General features: G+C 30.7%; 2 protein-coding genes across 2 annotated transcripts in view; both read right to left on the bottom strand.

The window, feature by feature from the left end:
- Nucleotides 1-211: 211 nt before the first annotated feature.
- On the bottom strand, nucleotides 212-1,718 carry LOC108775787 (uncharacterized). Its single transcript, XM_018542233.1, has one exon. The coding sequence runs from the start codon at nucleotides 1,716-1,718 to the stop codon at nucleotides 270-272; it is 1,449 nt and encodes a 482-aa protein (XP_018397735.1). The 3' UTR covers nucleotides 212-269.
- A 9,458-nt stretch (nucleotides 1,719-11,176) lies between these two features.
- hlk (hulk) overlaps nucleotides 11,177-21,597 on the bottom strand; it is a 34,587-nt gene continuing 24,166 nt past the window's right edge. Inside the window, 13 exon segments of the mRNA XM_018542254.1 lie at nucleotides 11,177-11,616; nucleotides 11,761-11,943; nucleotides 12,025-12,348; nucleotides 12,623-12,763; nucleotides 12,882-13,064; nucleotides 13,150-13,281; nucleotides 13,345-13,429; nucleotides 13,855-13,952; nucleotides 15,136-15,243; nucleotides 15,833-15,970; nucleotides 16,381-16,569; nucleotides 16,656-16,979; nucleotides 17,451-17,582. Of these exon segments, the coding sequence (XP_018397756.1) occupies nucleotides 11,429-11,616; nucleotides 11,761-11,943; nucleotides 12,025-12,348; nucleotides 12,623-12,763; nucleotides 12,882-13,064; nucleotides 13,150-13,281; nucleotides 13,345-13,429; nucleotides 13,855-13,952; nucleotides 15,136-15,243; nucleotides 15,833-15,970; nucleotides 16,381-16,569; nucleotides 16,656-16,979; nucleotides 17,451-17,582 (2,225 nt within the window). The 3' untranslated portion in view covers nucleotides 11,177-11,428.

The raw sequence follows: 21,597 nt of genomic DNA, 5'->3' as shown, positions 1-21,597 counted from the left end.
ATTGTTAGTATTGTTTCTCTCAAACTGATGAAAAGGTAATCAACATATCGTTCATACTGGCTGCAAAACCAAATGCCTTAATCAAGAATTACAGTATATAAATAAACTTCTACAATAATAACTTCAATTATCGTGCATAACTTATTTGCCCGATACATTTTTCTTTTTCTTTTTTAGTTTCTTTAAAAAATCTTGTTACAATTTATCCGATTATTATAATTTACTATAAAGTTGTGTAACGTCAAAGAAATTAAATTAATTATAAAGTTCTATACCGTGTAATCAAATTTAAGCGGTACAAACTCTTGGATCTGTTTGAATGACTTCTTCTTAAGCTCGTCATGTTTAACGCTTTTAAAAGTAGCTGCTCGATCTAGACACGTGTTTATCACCTTGTTTACGATAGAAATGATGCCAGGTAATTTCATCATATAACAGAACAGAAATTTGTGCAGCATATAAATTATTTTCTCCCGTAAACTGAATAAACCATACAAACGAGGCATGTTGAGTTCAAATATGTCACAGAGATAAAGCAGAGACACTTTGTAATTACTTAAAATATCCATATAAACTACGCTTTCATGTAAACACATGATTATATGCTCCCACTCTGATGTCACCGTGCGGAAATTTGGTTTTATCCATTGCTCAATGAAATCTTTACTTCGTCGGCGCACATCCTGTAAATCACCGCGACAGAAATTATACTGATCTTCCATGCCTAGCAGATAGCCTAAACCACGCCAGAGATGGCAAAAAGCCTCCAGATCCTCATCGCTGGCGTTGAATATTCCGAACTGCTCCGGATAAAGCACTGTTAAACTTATGCAAGCGAACATGGTACCTGCCATTTCGCCTTGGTTCAGACTTGTCGTTCGTGCTATCAGGTACGGACAATGTTGGCTCTTCGCTATCGAGCACGTGTCTGCGAAGTCTTTTGTAATCTTTCCCAAAATAGGACACCATACATTTTGAATCTTGCTGTCTTCATCAATCTCCTTAAAGCTTTTCTTAGACAATTTCGATCTCATGGCGCTGTGTAATCTTCGCACTCTCTGAATGTCGCGGTAAGCTGGCGTACCTTCGCACCAAGGATCGCTCGTGTACCAATTTCTCAAGATTCTTACCGTTCTGAGGTATCGCTCAAAGGCTTTGTACGGAGTGTCTGACTTTTGACTGAGGATCAGCGGTTTGATTCCGTCAGAGAAACTAAATATTTGGATTAGACCCATCAAAGTACCTATAAGAATCCCGCTGAAGTAACGTTCGGCAAAACGTTGTCCACGATAAAATTTATCCATTATTAACCAATCCGGCTTTGCATTTCCTCTTCGTCTACTGCAGTCTCCATTTTCGAATACTGCCGGCATTATGAACCTCAAAGATTCGGGTATGTTCGGGAAATATTTTCTAATATTGCTCATTAGGTGATCGTACTGCTGTTTAAGTGTCCACCGATCGAACTGTTCTGGTAACTTGCTACTGAATTCCTGTCTACATTTTGTTATGAATATTTCACGCTCGTTAATGAGATTATCCGATAAATTATTCCATTTATCAGAATCGTCGAGAGAAGAATCAAAGTTGCTCGAAAATCCGCTATCTTTATCTTTTTCGATTTTTATTTTGAGCAAAACGTTATTTATCGCAAGTGCATCATCATTCAATAAATTTTCTTTAATTAATGAATCAGCCTCACTGCTTGTGATTTTCATTGTATGTGATTGTAATTTTTGCGATTTTATTTGAAGAAGTAAAAATATCTCTTAGAAATTCGTTACAAGTTTGAAGAGGTTCTAATCCGAATGTTGATGTTGAATCTACACAAAAATTTAAATATAAGATATACATGGCCGGAGACACTACCGCGTCTCCTGATAAAACAACTTCTATAACTTTCAAGAATTCCAAAAATCACACATTAAAGAAAAATATTATTTTGTACTAGAATATGAATAACAGTAATACCGCGGTAATTTATATGTAAGCAATTATAATTACGTAATTAATTGAATACGTATCTAAAATAGCCCAGACCAAGCTAATATAACGTTGTCATGCCTCATGCGTTGTCATTTTTAAGTATCAATTTTTTACATTTGACTAAATTTCAATAGACACTAAAATTGCTACCAAAGTATAATAAATAATACTGACAAGTATTTGCTTAAATAGTCCTTACAATTTTTTAGATAATTAAGTTGTTATAATTAATTTAAAGTGTGTATAGAATAACAAATATTTTACTTACATTTGGAACTTTGCTGTCTGTGACTGTGTTATTTTACGTTCTCCGTGAATTGTATAAAGTATGTTTCCACAATGGTATATTTATAAGTGTATCCCTACTTGAGAATATCCCCTCCTTTTAAGGAAACCGAAACATTATTGTGCAAAATCAATTAAGATAAAGTAACCATTAGTTATACTTATGAGTCATTGTGTTATTATTATTGACGTATAGATAATCGGATAATCTGCAAAATTATAAATACTTTTTTTATATATTAATGTTTTAAAGGATTAAAGAAAATACTGTAAAATATGAAAAATTAAGATAAAAATAAAAAAATTTACATGTTAAAAATTAAAAGATACGAAGAAAGACAAATAAAAAATTTTGTTGACTATTAAAATAGATTCAAAATAAATCGAAGATTTAATCATCATGCTAATCATGTTTCATTTTTTTAAATTTAGAACAGATCCAATTAGTGTACTTTAATCCTTTAAAACATTAATATATAAAAAAAGTATTTATAATTTTGCAGATTATCCGATTATTTATACGTCAATAATAATAACACAATGGCTCATAAGTAATAACTAATGGTTACTTCAAATTTTATCAAGACTGATTTTGCACAATAATGTTTCAGTTTCTTCAAAAGGAAAGGATATTCTCAAGTAGGGATAGACTTACAAATATACCATTGTGGAAACATAAATACTTTATACAATCCACGGAGAATGTAAAACAATACACAATTCATAGACAGCAAAATTCCAAATGTAAGTAAAGTATTTGTTATTATATACACACTTTAAATTCATTATGACAATTTAATTATCTGAAAAATTGTAAGGACTATTTAAGAAAATACTTGTTAGTATTATCTATTATACTTTGGTAGCAATTTTGGTGTCTATTAAAATTTAGCTAAATGTAAAAAATTGATCTTATTATAAGACTATACACAATTTAACTAGGCTATTAGGAGTCAGCGTTGGAACGAATATTGCGCAGTATAATAATATATAAATTTTAGTCAGAAAAATTGAAATGAACGTTTTTGTTCAATTTTGAACTATCTTCAGCAATATTTCATTTTATACTGCGTAACGTTGAATTATGAGTCACAAATTATAATCCAGTATGTATTCTTGGTAGCAACATTGTGAGATACGAAATCTTCAAATATTATCTATGTCCAACAGTTACGTAGTAGATTGCCATCTCAAACGCTCGTGATTACCAACATGTATATTAGGGTGTCCGTTATTTCCCAAATTTCAAAAATCAGTTTGTTCGCCCCCTAGATCTCTTCTTTGGCACCAAAAATTAATGTAGAAACTCAATATAGTCCGATAAATTAAAATTAAGCCGTGCCACCGAGCACTTCTTTTTTTCCATACAAATAACATGGGGATTTTGCATTTTATCGGCATTTAATTCTCTACGATGACTCTGTCCGTATAAAAAGTCATACCCAACGGAAAATTACTTCAATACGGTGTACTTACAATGAAAAAATTTGGCAGAACTCTAAAAAATTTTTTTGCACTGCGGGTAAGCCTCCAATTAATACGTTTATTTGACATATTTTCATTGAATTTGATTATTTTTTAACAGTTTTTTTTTATACAACCACTGGATTTATGTACCAAATATCAAAACAGTATGTAGTTAATTCATATTTATAGTGTAGTTGCACTAAAAAATTTTTCAGTGCTATAAAAAACTTTTCATAAAAATTGTTTTATGTGTAATGAATGAAAGTATTTCAATAAATAAGTTTAAAAAAAATTGAAAAATAACAACTAACTATTACTTAATTACTATTTTATTGTTGTAAAGAGATATTCCAGCCTGTTGATTCCTCTTACTAATAAATAAATAACAAATAAATCGTTATAAATTATATTTATTACTTTTTATTCTTTACACTTACAAAAATATATCGCTCACATCTTCAAGTAAAAAACTTTTCATTTTTGTCGTGTCTTTTTATGTGAAAATTGATTGTTTTTACGTAAAAAATGTATTTTAATAAATTTGCATTTATTTGTAAGTATAATATACTTACAAATAAATGCAAATTTATTAAAAGTATAATATACTTACAAATAAATGCAAATTTATTAAAATACATTTTTTACGTAAAACAATCAATTTTCACATAAAAAGACTCGACAAAAATGAAAAGTTTTTTACTTGAAGATGTGAGCGATATATTTTTGTAAGTGTAAAGAATAAAAAGTAATAAATATAATTTATAACGATTTATTTGTTATTTATTTATTAGTAAGAGGAATCAACAGGCTGAATATCTCTTTACAACAATAAAATAGTAAGTAAGTAATAGTTAGTTGTTATTTTTCAATTTTTTTTAAACTTATTTATTGAAATACTTTCATTCATTACACATAAAACAATTTTTATGAAAAGTTTTTTATAGCACTGAAAAATTTTTTAGTGCAACTACACTATAAATATGAATTAACTACATACTGTTTTGATATTTGGTACATAAATCCAGTGGTTGTATAAAAAAAAACTGTTAAAAAATAATCAAATTCAATGAAAATATGTCAAATAAACGTATTAATTGGAGGCTTACCCGCAGTGCAAAAAAATTTTTTAGAGTTCTGCCAAATTTTTTCATTGTAAGTACACCGTATTGAAGTAATTTTCCGTTGGGTATGACTTTTTATACGGACAGAGTCATCGTAGAGAATTAAATGCCGATAAAATGCAAAATCCCCATGTTATTTGTATGGAAAAAAAGAAGTGCTCGGTGGCACGGCTTAATTTTAATTTATCGGACTATATTGAGTTTCTACATTAATTTTTGGTGCCAAAGAAGAGATCTAGGGGGCGAACAAACTGATTTTTGAAATTTGGGAAATAACGGACACCCTAATGTATATTATATGTACAAAAAAATATAATTTAAAAAATACTAAATTAACAGTTGTTCCAAATTAAAATTACAAATTAATTTAATCAAATAATATTATAACTGATTATTATCTCAGATATTATTTGACATATATCAATAAGACACGATAATCATTTGATTAAATTAGTTTGTAATTTTAATTTGGGACAACTGTTAATTAGTATTTTTTAAATTCTTTCTGTACATATACAATTTTTATATTTTTTTTGTACATATAATATGCAAGTTGGTAATCACGAGTGTTTGAGACTGACAATCTATACTACCACGTAACTGGTTGGACATAATATTTGAAGATTTCGTATCTCACAACGTTGCTACCAAAAATGCATACTGGACTATGATTTGTGACTTATAATTCAACATTATATGCGGTAAAATGAAGTATTGTTGAAGAAGGCTCAAAAAAATTGAGTAAAAACGTTCATTGTTTTAATTTTCAAACTGAAAATTGTATATTATTATACTGCGCAATATTCATCCCAGTGCTGACTCCTAATAGTTAAATTGTGCATAGTTTTATTATATGAATTAAAGGAAAGTCTTACAAAAAACTTAAATTTTTTTATTGTTAACATTTTAATCCTATTAATTTAAGAAGAATATTAAAAGCGTTAGCATGTTGAAGATTTACAGTAATATATAATCATGATAAAATAACTAAATTATTTTAGAAAATATACATTTAGAATATAGATTAAATTCTTCTAAAATTAAATAAGTATTAGTAATAAAAAAAGGTTACCAAGAGCAAACACCGTAGTTATTATTAACAATGCAATTTTTAATATATTTAAGTATATTTACTCAATTCTACATTTCTTTATAAGATCCATGCGAATATTTCGACCTTTATTTTAAGCTAATCACTAATGTTAACAATTTAAAACAGTTTTAGTGAATCGATCGAACATAATTTACGTACGAAAAGTTTACATCTTATGAGTGTAATCATCTCTTTAGTATCTACTTCCTCCTTCTCTTGGAAAGTGATCCAAGACGTAAACTTTTGACGTAAACTCTAAACTATCTTCATGACGTCAATCATTGTAATAATCAATATAATTTCCTATGGCTGTTGTCATGAAATTTGTACTTGTATTAACAATTAAGTGAAGCATGATAAGGTCTTCATGAGATTTGTTTCTTTTATTTTTAACTACACTTTCAGTTGATAGTGAAATTCTTTGTTGCCTTTCTTTCGGAATGGTGATTAATTTTTTGACACTTATTTTTTTATCTTATTTATTTTGTGAACTTGAAAGTAAATTTATTCATTAATCATTTAGTGCGAATACTTTTCAACAATATTTATTTAAATTAAAAATTATTTTGCTGTTAAATATAAATTCAATGTAACAAATTCAAAATTATGAATTTGGTATAGCAGATGATACGTCTTGAAAAATGCTCAGATTATTGTATGATATATACGTAGATTTATATGGTAGATTGTATGACATTGAATTTATCAATTTTGATATCAGTTTTATATTTAGTGGTCTAAAAACCTACATATTTTTAATAAATATGTGAATATATGTACACATTTAAATATACATTTGCATTATACATAAATATATGTAAATATACATATATTTAAATATGTATATATATATTACATGATTATATTACATATGTAATTCTGAATATATTAAAATATAAATACATATCTATTAATAGCAATTTATGGGGGGACTACATACGCAGTATATAAAATTCACACATAATTATAATAAGCACTGTGATCTAGCTTTGACCGTTATAGGATGTCTTCTTCTTGTTGGTGTTTATCACATGTACGGTCGTAAAAAAATTTTAATATTTGTACATAATTCTTTACAATAATATACAATTATGTGATGTAAAAGTATGAAAAACATCATTATTTGAATCGACCCATTTTCGAGCAATCTTGGTATTCATAGTTCTTATTTTAAAGCCACTTTCTTTGATTGGTTTGGATACCTCAAGACTGAATTTAAAACGATCTTGAATTGACGAATATATGAATTGACTATGAATACTGGCCCCGATTGTTCAAAAAAGAAAAAGATTAAATAAATAGCTTATCAACAGGAAACGTAACTGAGCATCAACAGGAGCTGAAAGTCCAATAATAACGTCATTAACATCGCAGGAACGCATAACAGTACGCAGAAACATAAGTAAATTATACGGAAAGAGAAGAAAACAATGATAGATAATCGTTTGTTATGTGAATGAAACTGTGAAATATTTTTCTGTATGAAAGATGAAGTCCAACAAAGTGTAATCAAATTATATCAATCAAGTTTCTTTTGCGCACATTGCACATAATGACGTCATGCTTAATACTTGAAATCTTCCATATTACGATTAATATGTCCAACGGATGTTTTCTTTAAAGAAGCTACGCGGTTTGCGGGTTATCTCGATGCCTTAATACATTGTTGAATTATCGTCAATTAATGATGCATTTTACTACGGAATTTAACAATGTATTAACCTGAAGATAACCCGAGATAGATAGATAAACAGAGAGAGGAAGAGAGGGAAGGAGAGAAGGAATCGTAGCTTCCTTATTAATTGTTATAGAATATATGTATAGGATATATTACACTAGTAATTGATTATCGTATGCATATTATATTAAATATGTCGCAAGCCATAAAAAATTGGCCAATCACAGTTCAATAAGAAAAAATAATCGATTATAATTGATTAATATCTTAGGCTTGCGACTCTATTTTTGAACAGGGTTAATGTAGAGTTACGATGAACTGAAATTCTAGTTTTAAGTTTCCTTCCAACAGATTAATTTTGACTCAAATTTAGTTTATTTCTTGAGAACATACAAAATAAAATATGAATTCAGTTTACTTCGGAACTAAAAAATAACTTTAATTTTAAACATATTTGTTATTAACATATAAGATTGATGATTGTTCTTTCACATATGACATATTTTTGTTATTTTTTAATAGTGTCTTAATTATTTACAAAACCATATTTCATAGAATTTATACAAGTGTCCAAAATGTCGTAAATGTTAGTGTCTATTTTACATTTCTTAAATCATTATTTCTATTAGATTTTACAATTTATATTGCAAATAAAACAAAGGAAGGTAAAATTTGGCTTGAGACATTTTCGCTTTGGTTATAATACCATTTACAAGGTATGTTCTACATTACATTGAATAGAAATATATATATAATATATAAGCATGTAACGGAAAGTATTATATATAAAGTAGAACAAACACATTCAATCTTTCGTAAGTTACGTTCATAAATATTTACATGACGTTTCGACATTTTTTGTTCATTTTTATACACTCGCCCGTAAAAAAAGCGGTACACTATAAATTTGGAAAAAATTTACCAAATTTCAAATAATCATAAAGTGGACATTTCGAGCTTCATTTTACTTTTATTTATTTATCATTTTGTCTTACATTCTAGATTTATATTATATATTTTTCGAGTAACGGGGGTATTTTTTTTTTAATTTACAAAATACGCAAAACAATTTAATCTCTTACATGATTAAGAAACAATAAATTTATTAACAACTTTTTAATTATATAGTTACTTGCGATGCATAAATCTTATTTAATGAGCTTTGCAATAGCACGTCAACAATTATAATAGTAACCCAAGTAGCAAAGTGATGTCAAATAACATCTTAATAATATCTTAATGACATTTCTTTAACATAAATAAAATGTCATTAAACGTCATCTTGCTACTTGAGAAAATAATTCTATGAAATAATTGTAACTTAATTTCACGTATATATTTTTTTTTTTGAAAATTTGATTTAAGACATATTTTTATATATGTGACTGAAATATTTCTATATCCATATCGCAGAATCAAAAGAGAGTATTCAAAAGAATTATACGTATGTGTAATTATTATCTATCTACAATTCTGCGAACAATCTAAAAGGAGCTTCACTTTTCATACAATACGTTATTATTCGCATTCGCATTATAATTCTATTCACACTTGGCAGATGGAAATGGCATTTTAACGGTTTGGAGTTGGTCCAAGGTTGCGCTTCTTATTTAATTTAGTAACGATGACGCTATCAGTCTCCCTCGTGGAGAGGATATAAAAATATTCTCTTTGTATCATTTTAATTATATGGTCAACATTAACAATTACACTGCTCAACAAAAGACACTGCTTTTTTTCTTTGAAATGTGACAATACATTTCGCGAAATTCTTTTTGAACTGAACGTCGACGTTGGTATAGTAACATTTTTTATTAAATTAATATAAAATAGGCGTTTATGGCTATTTTTAACATTTTTCCACAAAACAAAACATTGTTTATAAATAATGTCTATAATTAAAAATAGCCTCTAAAAATATAATTCAAGAGTTTTCAATTAAATTTTAGTTTATGATCATATGATCTATTTTCATCAAGTAATGTTTGAAGCTGTTTGAATTTTATATTCTATATAATTACATAGAATTATGTATAATTATAATTCAACAAAAAAGTTTTAAATGTCACATAGTACTTCAAAGATTTTTCATGCAAGAACACAATACCGTTTCTAGCATAACATTTGCGTAGCACATCAAGATTTTTAATAAATTGAAGTATAATTGAAGTAGTAAATTTTAATATTTATAATTCATTATAATTTCATCTTGATTTATTAAAAATTCTGATGTGCTACGCAAAATCAGATAACAGCGTTCAGCACAAAAGATCTTCGAATTATATACCGAATTATATATTTGAAGAGAAAAAAGTTTTCCTTTGTAATTATATACAGAAAATTTAATTTAACATGACTGTTCAAACAGCCATAATTTGATGAAAAGTTATACGATCATAAATTTAAATTCATTAAAAAATTCTTGTATTATATTTTGAGATGTCTTAAACTTTATCCAGAAATAAGCTTCTTTGTTTTGTCATAAAAATGTTAAACATGGTAAAAAAAAAAGCCATTTTCTTTATTTTATATCAATTTACTCAGAATTTTGGCGTGCTATGCCAATTATACTAATGTCATCCATGTTCATCGTGAAAAAATATTCGCAAAATGTATTTCAGAGAGATTTTTCACTGTTGAACAGTGTTAGTAATTATTGCGAAGGAACGGCTAGTGAACTACCATACATGAACTAAGAAAGTTTGTACGATTGTAGACCGCTGTCGTACTTAATTATTATCCAATAAACACTAAGCAGTAATATAACTTTATAATGTTACGTTTTTACAGTGTAACTGTTATGTACAACATGTGTTATATTGCATTTATATTGTTGTGTATGTATTATAACATTAACATTATATTACTGTCAGTTGATGTTTACTGGGTAGTTATTTGTTAACAATGTAATAACTATATATTAATAACAAAATATAATTATGATTATAATTACAATAGCAATATAACAGCAGTAATAAGTATATAAATAATAGTTGCAATAATTTTAGGCGAGCAATAACAATAATGATAATGTTAACGAAATAATGATAGCTAATATAATAATCCTACTAATAAATAATAGCAAAGGTAATGGTTAACGGTATTCCTTATTAGACAAAGAAAAGATAAATAGTGATGAAGATATATAATATTTTGTCACGTATCGAAATTCTTCCAACTAACTATTAATCAACTATCAACTCTTTATGATTAGCGATTCTAATAATAAGTGGGTCAAGCATTGAACAAACATTCTATATATTACAATATTTCCTTATTATATTATATATATATATATATATATAATGTATGCATATATTATATTACATATTATATATATTATTTTTACAACAAATATTATTCGCACATTTTTTTTGGAGACAAAGAATGTAGTAGTATCGAGATGTCAATTATCTTTCAACTCGATTGAATTCGCATATGTAATATCCGAAACTTGTAGTTCGCGCTACACACGCGCGAGTACTTTTCGGCTCAAAATACTACTCTCTTAGAGAATACGAAGTTTAAATAGACACATTCTCTCCCTCTCTTTCACGCGATATTATTTAACGTTTGACAGCGGTCCAAACACTCTCGCAGGTAGATCATTATCTTCCATTTCCGTTTTAGCGGTCATCGTTACTTGTTCTAAACGCTGTTAGATCGTTCGTTCCGGACGAACCTATCCACACGTAATCGGGAATCAGCGAGAGTATTGAAAGATACCGGGCACACACAGGCGCAAGTGTTCACGATCCTGTCTTTTACTTTATTTGTCACTTGCATATTTTCGTGTGTTCACGCCTGTTTGGGATGTACGACGGGTGCGGTGGGCTCCGAGCGGAAACACGATAGTAGAAAACCGGTATACATGAGAAAGAGAATGGTGATGGCAATTAGCATGTACATATAGATGTTTAGTTCCGGCTGTCGATATCTGTTCTTGCGTAACCACTCGAGAACGTCTTGTCCTTTGTGCAAATCACCTGTAGAGCAATTGAAATGTGACTTAATAAAAGCACCGAAGTAAAGCGATCTTCACAATAAGAAGTTTTTCATGATAGGGTGGATCGAAGCGAATTGGATTACGGAGTGAATTAGATTTTGTATTTCCGTAAAAAGCTCCTTACCTCTGTAGATACTAGGGAATCGTTTGCGAAAATAAACAATCGCGGGAAGCTTGGTAACTCCCCATTTCCTAGCGTATCTAGGATCTGCCATTTTGACGAATGTAATATCTAGATTATCGGTTTCGTCGTCGATTTCTTCCAATTTCTCGTTTACTTCCTCGCTTTCATGGCTCTCGTGTTCATCTGAAAACAATAAATGTATAACGAGACAATTTTCAAATATAATATCGTCACACACACAATTTGTATTTTATATTTGCTCACAAAAGAAGACTGCGAGAAACTCATTCTCATCCAACAATTTGTCTAGCATCTTTCTGTTAACTTCCTCGATTTCATTCTTAATCTCAAACACATCTTGAGAAGTGAGCCATTGCAGGATTTTGTCTTCTTGTGTAAGATCGCCGTCATATATGAGTGGCGTTTTCTTTCGGAAGTACACGAGGGACGGAACGTTAAGAATGCCATATTTTTCAGCAGCCTCTGAACTGGAGATCTTAACGAAGTCGATTCCAAAAAGATCGGCTTCGCCGTCGATTTTCTCTAGTGCTTCCATAATATCATCGCATTCCGGACAATCTTCGTCATCTAATAAATTTCAAATGTATTTATGAAAAGAGCGTATTTATACATGTAATTGCAAATTCTTGTGTATATGTGTGTGTTGTGAGTCAATATATTATATTTCGGATCTATTTCTTCTCTATTAAAAGAAAGTACTTTTGGAAAACTAAAAATATATAGTCTTTCTTAATATTTTAAAAAAGTAATTTAAATCACAAAGAATTCTTGGTTGAAAAGAAAAAAATGTTTATAAAAATAAAGAAAGTTTAATGTCAAAGATAGATTATTCATAACATACAAAAGAAAACGGCTAGGAAAGGAGATTCATCGAGGAGCCTCTCTAGCATTCTATCATTAACGGATTCTATTTCATCGGCTAATTCTCGATTGTCATCGTCGATCAGCCACTCGAGGACGGATTCTTCGTTTTGGAGATCTCCTACACATATAACGTTTCCAAATTTTCAGTTCTTATTCGTTACGAGAGAACAAAAATATTAGAAAAATCAAGAATAAATATATGAGAATATAAGTGAGTTAGAATATAACTACAGAACCTTCAAAGAGAAGAGGATTGCCATTTCGGAAATAAACGAGAGCCGGGAACGTCTTGATCGAATATCGCTTCGCTAACTGCGAATCCTGAATTTTCACCATATGAATTCCAAATACGTCGCATTCGTCATCAATTTTTTCCAAACCTTCCAGAATCTCGTCACATATGTGACAATTCTGCTTAGCTATGACGTGGATGTTACAATTATACACTTGAATAATATAATTATCATATCTACGTTCTATGATTCTCGATATTAATTAACTTACTAAAGTAAACTGCTAAATATTGAGTCTCCTCAACAGACGTTTCTAACATTACTCGTGTGATTAGTTCAATCCGATCTTCCGTTCTTTGAGTAATCAGCCACTGTAACACCTCTTCTTCCACAGAGAGATCACCTATAGAGAAATAATTATGAATAAGGAAAGCTATTAGGAAAGCTAATCGCCAAAATTGCAAACCTGCGAACACATTCGGTACTTGATTCTCGAAGTAGACTAATACTGGTAAATCGGTCACCCCATAATCTTCAGCAACCTTGAAATCCTATAAAAAAGGATATTCTTATATTATAGATGAGCAAGAAATTGTAAAATATTATATCTGTTTTGTTAGATATAATATTATAGTATCTATTATAATTTTTGTATTTGTCTTCTTTATGTAAAAAGTTGCTGTTATGTATGTTTGCTCTTAAAAAGTCATTATTGAAACTGAAACTTATTATACAAACTTAAATTAGATAAAAGATATTAATTTCGTAATCTTTAAATTAAATTTTTTTGACGAAGCAAATCGTTATTCATATGAAAAAATTTTATTTTACATTTTTAATCTTTTTTATCAAAAATTCCTTTTCTGCCCGCATTATTAACGAACAACTTATTTATTATAAAAAGGATAACAAATAGGTATAACAACGAAAAATAACAAAAAGTTTATTTTGATATATCGTTGACATTTTTACTTACTTGTGTCTTCACAAATGTAATGCCATGTCTGTCGCAATCGTCATCAATGTTCTCCAATTCCTCAAGTATCGTCACGCATTGCGCACAGTCGTCAGGATCTGAAGAGAAATTCTATTATTATCGAATTTTTATCGCGAAAATTTGTTGTTTCGAATAATCTACTTGAAGAATATAAAGACGATAATACACAACGAAATATTGCACATCGATCGTCGATGTAAATGGTCTACTGGAATCGAGGGAGGAATCTGCTAAATACAAGGCAAATACACGTAATAAAGTGTGAGTAATACTGCGACAAGGATCGGACGATCATCTACGTGTGATATTTAAACTTTCAATGATATTAGAACATCTGTCTCATCGGTGGAGTAAGCGAGAATTTTGCATGCTCATCGGGATCTGTAGGTCACTACTGCTTGGCTGCTTGTATTCTGTTCTCATGTCACATGCTTTGCTCTCGTGCACGTGCACCTGTGTAACTGTGTAATTGTACATCGAAAATATATCAGAGATAGAGAGAGAGAGAGAGAGAGAGAGAAAGGAATACATTGTTTCTTTGGAGAAAGCATCCTACAAATGTTTGGCCTAGAAAGTGGCGGTGTTCTACGTCCACAATTGTTATTATTACATTATAGCTATAAAAACAAGAATTATTAAGGGAACACTGATAACTAAAAACGAATCGAAATACATTTCGTTATTTTTATCTAATATTGTACGAGATTTATTTATATTTTAATACCTCTTTATATTTAAAGTATAAATAGTCCCGTTGGTTACATATCAGTGTTCTTTTATTTTTCCTACAAAAAAGCGCATTCACTACGAGATAGCACACATCGTTTTTTAAAGCTTTTCCGGATTTCGGCAAAGCTCGTATATATTGCGTACCAATAAATTGTACGTGATTGTATACGGAGAAAAAAAAAGTTTACCGGCACATAGCATATTTTATGAGAATATTATTATACATGGCTAATAAAATAATTCATGAAGAGTGCTATATATTGAATATTCGATGGCTGGTTTCTTTTTCTCCGTGTGTATTTTGTGCTGGGAGTACATCTCGGTTATCTGTGATCAAGAATTGAGATAACTAAAACGTAGACTATATAAATCACATAGAGAAGTTGAAAAAGGAGACACAGAGAGAGAGAGAGAGAGAGAGAGAGAGAGAGAGAGAAAAAAGGAAAGAGAAAAAAGGACAGAGAGAAAGACATAGACAGCAAGGAAGCTCAGGACATCAATAAATTTTCATCTTGCTTTGATCTGTTGTACCATCGAGGTGTTCGGCCGCCTCTGCATGTTCCGCGCTCTTGTGCTCCTTGTGGCGCATCTGCTTGCGGTACGTTTTTGATTGGCACACGTCGCAAAGCGTTCTGTTCCCTACGGCATCAGTACACAAAGTGTACAGCATCGGAGCGAAAATTGACAGCGAATAGACACGTAATAGATAGAATTAGGAGGGAGATAAATATTTTGACATTTGTTAGGAACAGTCAGTAATTTCTTCATTACAAAGATAATTTTATGACATTTGATTAATTGTACAATATGAGTTTAATTTAATCACGTAAAGAGATTGTGAAATAGGAAGAGGGAAGAATCACAAGTTTAGAAAAAAGTATCGCGCGAAATCAATATTCCTTTAATATTCCGTAAAGTCGCTCTTTTACGGAAATCTTCTCGATGAAATGTAGTTTTTTTTTTTCCAATCTCACCGATTGGCGTTATCACTGTCCATGTGATCGCCAACATCAATTATATAGTAATTAACAATTCAATGAAAATAAAGTAGATAAAGAAAGAAAATAGAATACGTCCCAGTGAGAAATGATAACGAAATCAACGTCGAATTGATGTCGATTCGATGTCGATTCCATTGTCATTTCTCACTGAGGTGATGTTATTTACAATAACTTTTCGATAATTTATCTTATAAAGTTATATATATTCGAAGTATTCAGGAACTTACAGAAATATACGGCTAAAGATTCCGATTCTCGTATCAAATTTAAAAGATCTTCGCCTTCCAGAGCTTCGATTACTTCACCCGATGGATCCTTTTGTGTCATCAACCACTGCAAAATTTGCTCCTCGTCATACAGATCACCTGTTGAATCAATCATCCTAACTTTCATCTATCTCACTAATAAAAAAGTGTAAGGTTCCAATTATGTCATGTTCTAATTATGGGTTAAATTTGCAAAATTAAATGTTTTACAAATATACATGTATTAATAAAAGTATAGAATTTTTTGGATTAATTAGTAGTATTAGCAGTTTAAGCATAATTATTATGTAATATGAAATCTTTTTCTCTATTATTACTGATATGAAATGATTGGAGTCGAAACGTTTAATTGTTTTTGTAATGTTCATATTATAATTATTTGAATTAAAGTTGTTCGTTAAATTACTTGGCTTTTTGCCCTCTTTATATTTATACTATTTAATAAAAATTATTTCAACCCTAAATGAGATTCATAATAATTGGAACCGTCACCTTAATTTGTCGTGTACCTGCATATATAACTGGTTCCTTCGATCCCATCTTGAAAAATAGTATAGCAGGTAACGCGAAAACACCATATTGCTTAGATAATTGTTTATCGTCGATTTTGACGAATTTAATACCAGCGCCGTCAGCTTCATCGTCGATATGTTCGATTTCTGCCAATACCCGGCCGCACTGTTTGCAGTCGTTGCTGTCTAAACAAACGTGCGACGTATTAGAAATGATAAATGCAGATATAATTGTGTTTTTATTATTATATTAACTGTGTATATTGACTCACAAAAAAATACGGCTAAATAATCGGTCGTTTGTCGGACTTTCTGAAACATCTTCTTGTTGATACGTTCTATGTGATCAGTAAGTTCCATATTCTCCGGATTGGTCAACCAGTCGAGGATCTCTTCCTCGTCATCAATGTCACCATCATAATTGATATTCTTACCCTTGCGAAAATAAGTGATGCCTGGTGGATTTCGAAAACCATATTTCTTCGCCATTAGCCGATCTTTCATCCTGACGATCTTTATTCCGTATTCCGCAGCTTCGTCATCAATTAATTCGATATGCCTAAGTACCCTCGGACTTTCTGGATCTTCTTCTTTGTCTGAATATTTTTTGTTATGTAATGTATAAAGTCCTTTGTGATTATAGTATCTTCTAACAATAGTATCTTCTAACAATTTCAATTACAATGTAAAATTTTTTTTCATAAATTTACTGATTTTATTAGTAGATTATATGCAGAATAGTTATATAAGCGGTACAAAAATTTCGTACAGAATTATCGAAAGCAAACTATTTTATTTAAAAAAAAAGACAGATTGTTACATGAATAGCTAATATGCAAAAGTCATTATATTTTAAAATTAGAAAAAAAGAAATATTGAAACTTTCGAATTCCTTAGTACGAATTGAATATTTTAAACTGTGTAAAATCATTTTTTAATTTTAAATAAAATTAAGAGAAAAAATGGATGTCATTGACAAAAGAAATTACATTGTATTGTATTTTGTAGTCTAACCGAGGTTCACTTATTTTTTATGTAAAATACTTTGATTCAAAATTGTTCCTTACAAAATATGACAGCGAGAAATTCTTTTGTCTCAATGTATCTGATGAGAGTCTCACGGTCGATTTCTTCAATGCTCTCATCAGTTTTTTGTTTGACCATCCATTCGAGTACTTCAGTCTCGTCGAGGAGATTACCTAAATATATATATAGCCCAGTTGATAATTCATCAATTGTCAATATTTTGATAGTCAGTGTTGAATTAATGCTACAACAAATATTATCTTCTCCCAAATGTGGAAAAATATCTCTACAATTTATATATATAGCCTATTTAAATAATTTTCTAACATTATTAAGAAAAATGTAACAAAAATACTTTACAAATTATACAAAATTATTTACCTTTTGATGTATAACAATTCATTTTGCTAAAGATTAATATGTCGATATAGCGATAATTTTATTCATATTGACGCTGTTCTGGAATGGCTATTTATTTCTATCGATTTTTTCATAAACTGTTGTTTTATCTTGAAAAAACGCGAAGGTTATTTATCTTAAGATACAATAAGATGGCAAAATTATATACCTTTACGATATAATTTTATAGCACATTAAATGAAGAGATTACCAGTATTTTAATTAAAAGTTAAAAACTGTATAACAACAATGACAAGTAAAGCTAAAACTTTAAACTTGTTTAGAGATTTTGTCACAATCAATAATTAGAAGTTTTATTTTTATACTTATGTTTAATAAAAATAAAATTTTTACTTCTAAAAGTATTAAATATAATTTTGCTAAATATAATCAAAATAATTGATTCATTTTTGTACTTTCTTTAATTTTTCTAAATCAAATAATTTAAAAATATTTTACGTAATTTTAATGTGAGTTTTTGTGAATTGAATTGGACGTGTAAGCATATGTACAATATAATAATAAAGCCTATATTATTATTAGAGCGATGGTGGATAAAGCAAATACAAAGGATATATTAGGAAATATATTTATTGTTATCATATAATATCGATTTTTATTATTGTACATGCTGCTCTTATGCGAATAACAAGGACTTATTGACTCGCACGCAACGTTCACGAGCAATAATTCATGACGTCTGATAATCGTGATCACAGATACAGTGCGACAAAAAAGTTTCATTCGTTAATGACGCGACGATTTTTCTAAAATACCTAAGATGATCAACTTTACGCCCTTAGGTCGCGATACAATATCATACAAATTTCGCCTGTGACTTAACAATTTCCTGATGACATGTTTGTATCTTGCGCTGATTATCGGACACTGAGCGACAAAACACGGCGAACACATGAGACAAGAAGTATTTTAATTACAAATAAATAAATAAATAAATAGATGCCTTTATCGTGGCTCTTTTCGCGCGATTTAATTGCGATTATTCGAAAGACTAGTCTTTGTTTTATATTCATGCAACCAGCATAAAGCTAGATAAGCATTAGAGATGTAACAAGATATGGATGTAACAAAACACATGTCGAATTTCAACGTGTTGCAAAGGAAGAACAGAACAAATTTATGCCGGAATTAAAAGTAACGTTTTAGGTAAGAGACGCAATAACAATTATATTTGTAATTTGTAAAATCTTATTTACACGTATAATGCGTTTCTTCTTGTTTTAAGATAATACATTCTGTTAGAATAATACATATTTTTGTGTTATTCTAATCTCAAAAGTTTATAAGTTCTAAAATTTTAATGGCGAGATATCGATGATAATTTCAATGTAACTGTTACAAATTTTAATCTCAGTTTTTTTTAAATCGGTATTGTCGAAATGATAATTTGCAATAATGGTATTTATGGCTAGAATCAGATTTCTTTTCACTTTAAAACAGATGACTGACATAAACACACACTGTAGGAACTCTCAGTATTACTAAGAAATCTCGTTATTTATAAATAAAATCGTAGGCAAGACATTCGTTCATAGCTTCGCGCTAACTCTGGGCCTCGGCCCAGTTTTCATTTCATTCTCTTGAGATCTCTTTAGTCTTATAAATATAATGTTGAAGAGGAAGGTTAGCTTGAGGATCAGTAGGTTTTATTAGGATAGAAGAGAAAGAAATCGATAAAACAGAGGATTTAGAATGAAAGGTTTTAGTTACAAACGATTAATCTCTCTCATGTTAAATTAAACTCTAGAGCGTGTACCGCAATCTAGGTAGAACACTATCCATAGTCTTGGTGATTGTTTACATTTCCTTTTTCCTACACTATAAAGTCCTACCCATTTACTGAGTGTGAATGTTATCGATGAAATGCAACAAATCGGCGGTATCGCTCTTCGTGACGTTAACGGGTTAACGAATAAAACAAAACCAATAAACAATATTCAACGTTAGACGACGGTCGGATGTTAAGGATCGAGATTCTATATAAGAAATGCATACGTTGCGAGAATAATTCTGTTTATCGCGTGACCATCGGCAGATACCGGACCGACATACTATCAAATATATTGCTCTTCTCTATAATCTCTTCAGTATCGTATACGCACAGCCCGATGTGAATTATTTCTCTATAACGTCCTTTATCGATCATAGGATGCGTTTATATCTAAGCTCCTTACATACATAACAATTAACAGAAACATTTAAATCGCTCTCGCGGAGATATTCATTTATTTTTCTGCGCATGACACACGGATGAATACGTCGCGAAGGAAGATGACATAGTTGATGACTCTAGCGATAAAAATGACACTGATGATGATGATGTTGACGATTATAACACAATAATGACGAAAGATGAATTCGACGGCAAATATGATGATGGAATAATATTATTGATAATTGATAAATGACGACGACAACAATGTGTTAAATGGTAACGAGACATTTCGTTCCTTTAAGAAACATGAAATCTTTACTCGCTCACAATAGCGAAATTGATCTTTTTTCGAGTTGTTAGCACATGATAGCATAGAGCACCTGGCTTCTTCCGTCATTGCGCGGATTTTTCTGTCGAGCGAATTTTTCCATCGTTCGACCATCGTCCCGTGAGTCCTCTTTCTTCATTTCCTAATCGGCGTTCACAGCCCGACCTCGCTCGCACGTCCAGACGCCGATGTGCGTGTCGGCCATTTAGACCTTCATGAGGTATGGTATTCCAGCCACAACTGCAACAGCCCACAACCCCGACCCAACTCTCAGTGAGAGGACAGAAAAATCATTCTCACGATCTTTCACGCCTTTACATATTAAATATGCTTTTGTCGTCTGTCCTCTTCCATGACAATGTACGTTTAGGGGGTTCCGAATTCAGAATAGATGTTTGTCGACCAATGTATATAATTTATAAGAAATTATATATTTAATGAACGGGGGTTTTACAAACATTAAGAGCTAGGTTTGATTTACGAATTGTTCTTTCAAGTGTATACCGAAACAAAGATTGCAAATGTTATTTCGTTAACAGTAACGCATCAATTATATAAAATTGCTAATTGTTTACAGTATAGCTACTTGTAATTCGTGAATAACCTTAGCTCCATTATCGAATTATTACGATAAGGGATTACACTCTACGAATGGTTGGTCGAATCATTGATAGTCCGAGAAACTAACAGATCGATCGCGAATAAATTGATGCCCGTTATTCTGACGACTCGAGGACTCAGAGGATTCAGGCCGGTGCCGGTGCCAGAGCCGCGTGGAAGTCACGTGTCGAATCTTCGATCGTCTTGCTCATCATGGAAGTTGTGCGTCGTTGACGCTCTTCATGGATCGCGCGAGACCCGCGAGGTACCTGCATCCGAGATACGAGGACGAAAAGTCAGGTGATCTTATTTCCGCTGCAGCGAACGTTCTCCCGTGCCGGGGGTGGCTCGGCCTCAGAAAAATTTATCTTCGAGCTCACTATTTCCTTTCCCGTCTGTTATACTAAGCATTTATCGCGTTCATCGCTCGTTATCTTTTCCGAAAAGAAGACAACTTGTTAAATCGCTACCCACAGCGGACGATCTATCGCTGATTGTTCTTGCCTTTTGATACAATTTAATTGCACAATTTGTTATCCGATCCCATTTTTATTCCGAAGAAATCAATGCGACAATTGTAGATGAAAATTTGTTTTCCCTGGCGAACGTGCTTACATTTAGTTCGCCAAAGTGACTGATGGACCGTACACGTGTGGGCAGCCATTTAACTTCGTGTCCGGTTAAA

Source organism: Cyphomyrmex costatus, unplaced genomic scaffold, assembly GCF_001594065.2.
Source record: "Cyphomyrmex costatus isolate MS0001 unplaced genomic scaffold, Ccosl1.0 scaffold32, whole genome shotgun sequence".
Classification (NCBI taxonomy): domain Eukaryota; kingdom Metazoa; phylum Arthropoda; class Insecta; order Hymenoptera; family Formicidae; genus Cyphomyrmex; species Cyphomyrmex costatus.
The sequence above is the reverse complement of the archived record's forward strand: the minus strand, read 5'-3'. Positions and strand labels throughout refer to the sequence as shown.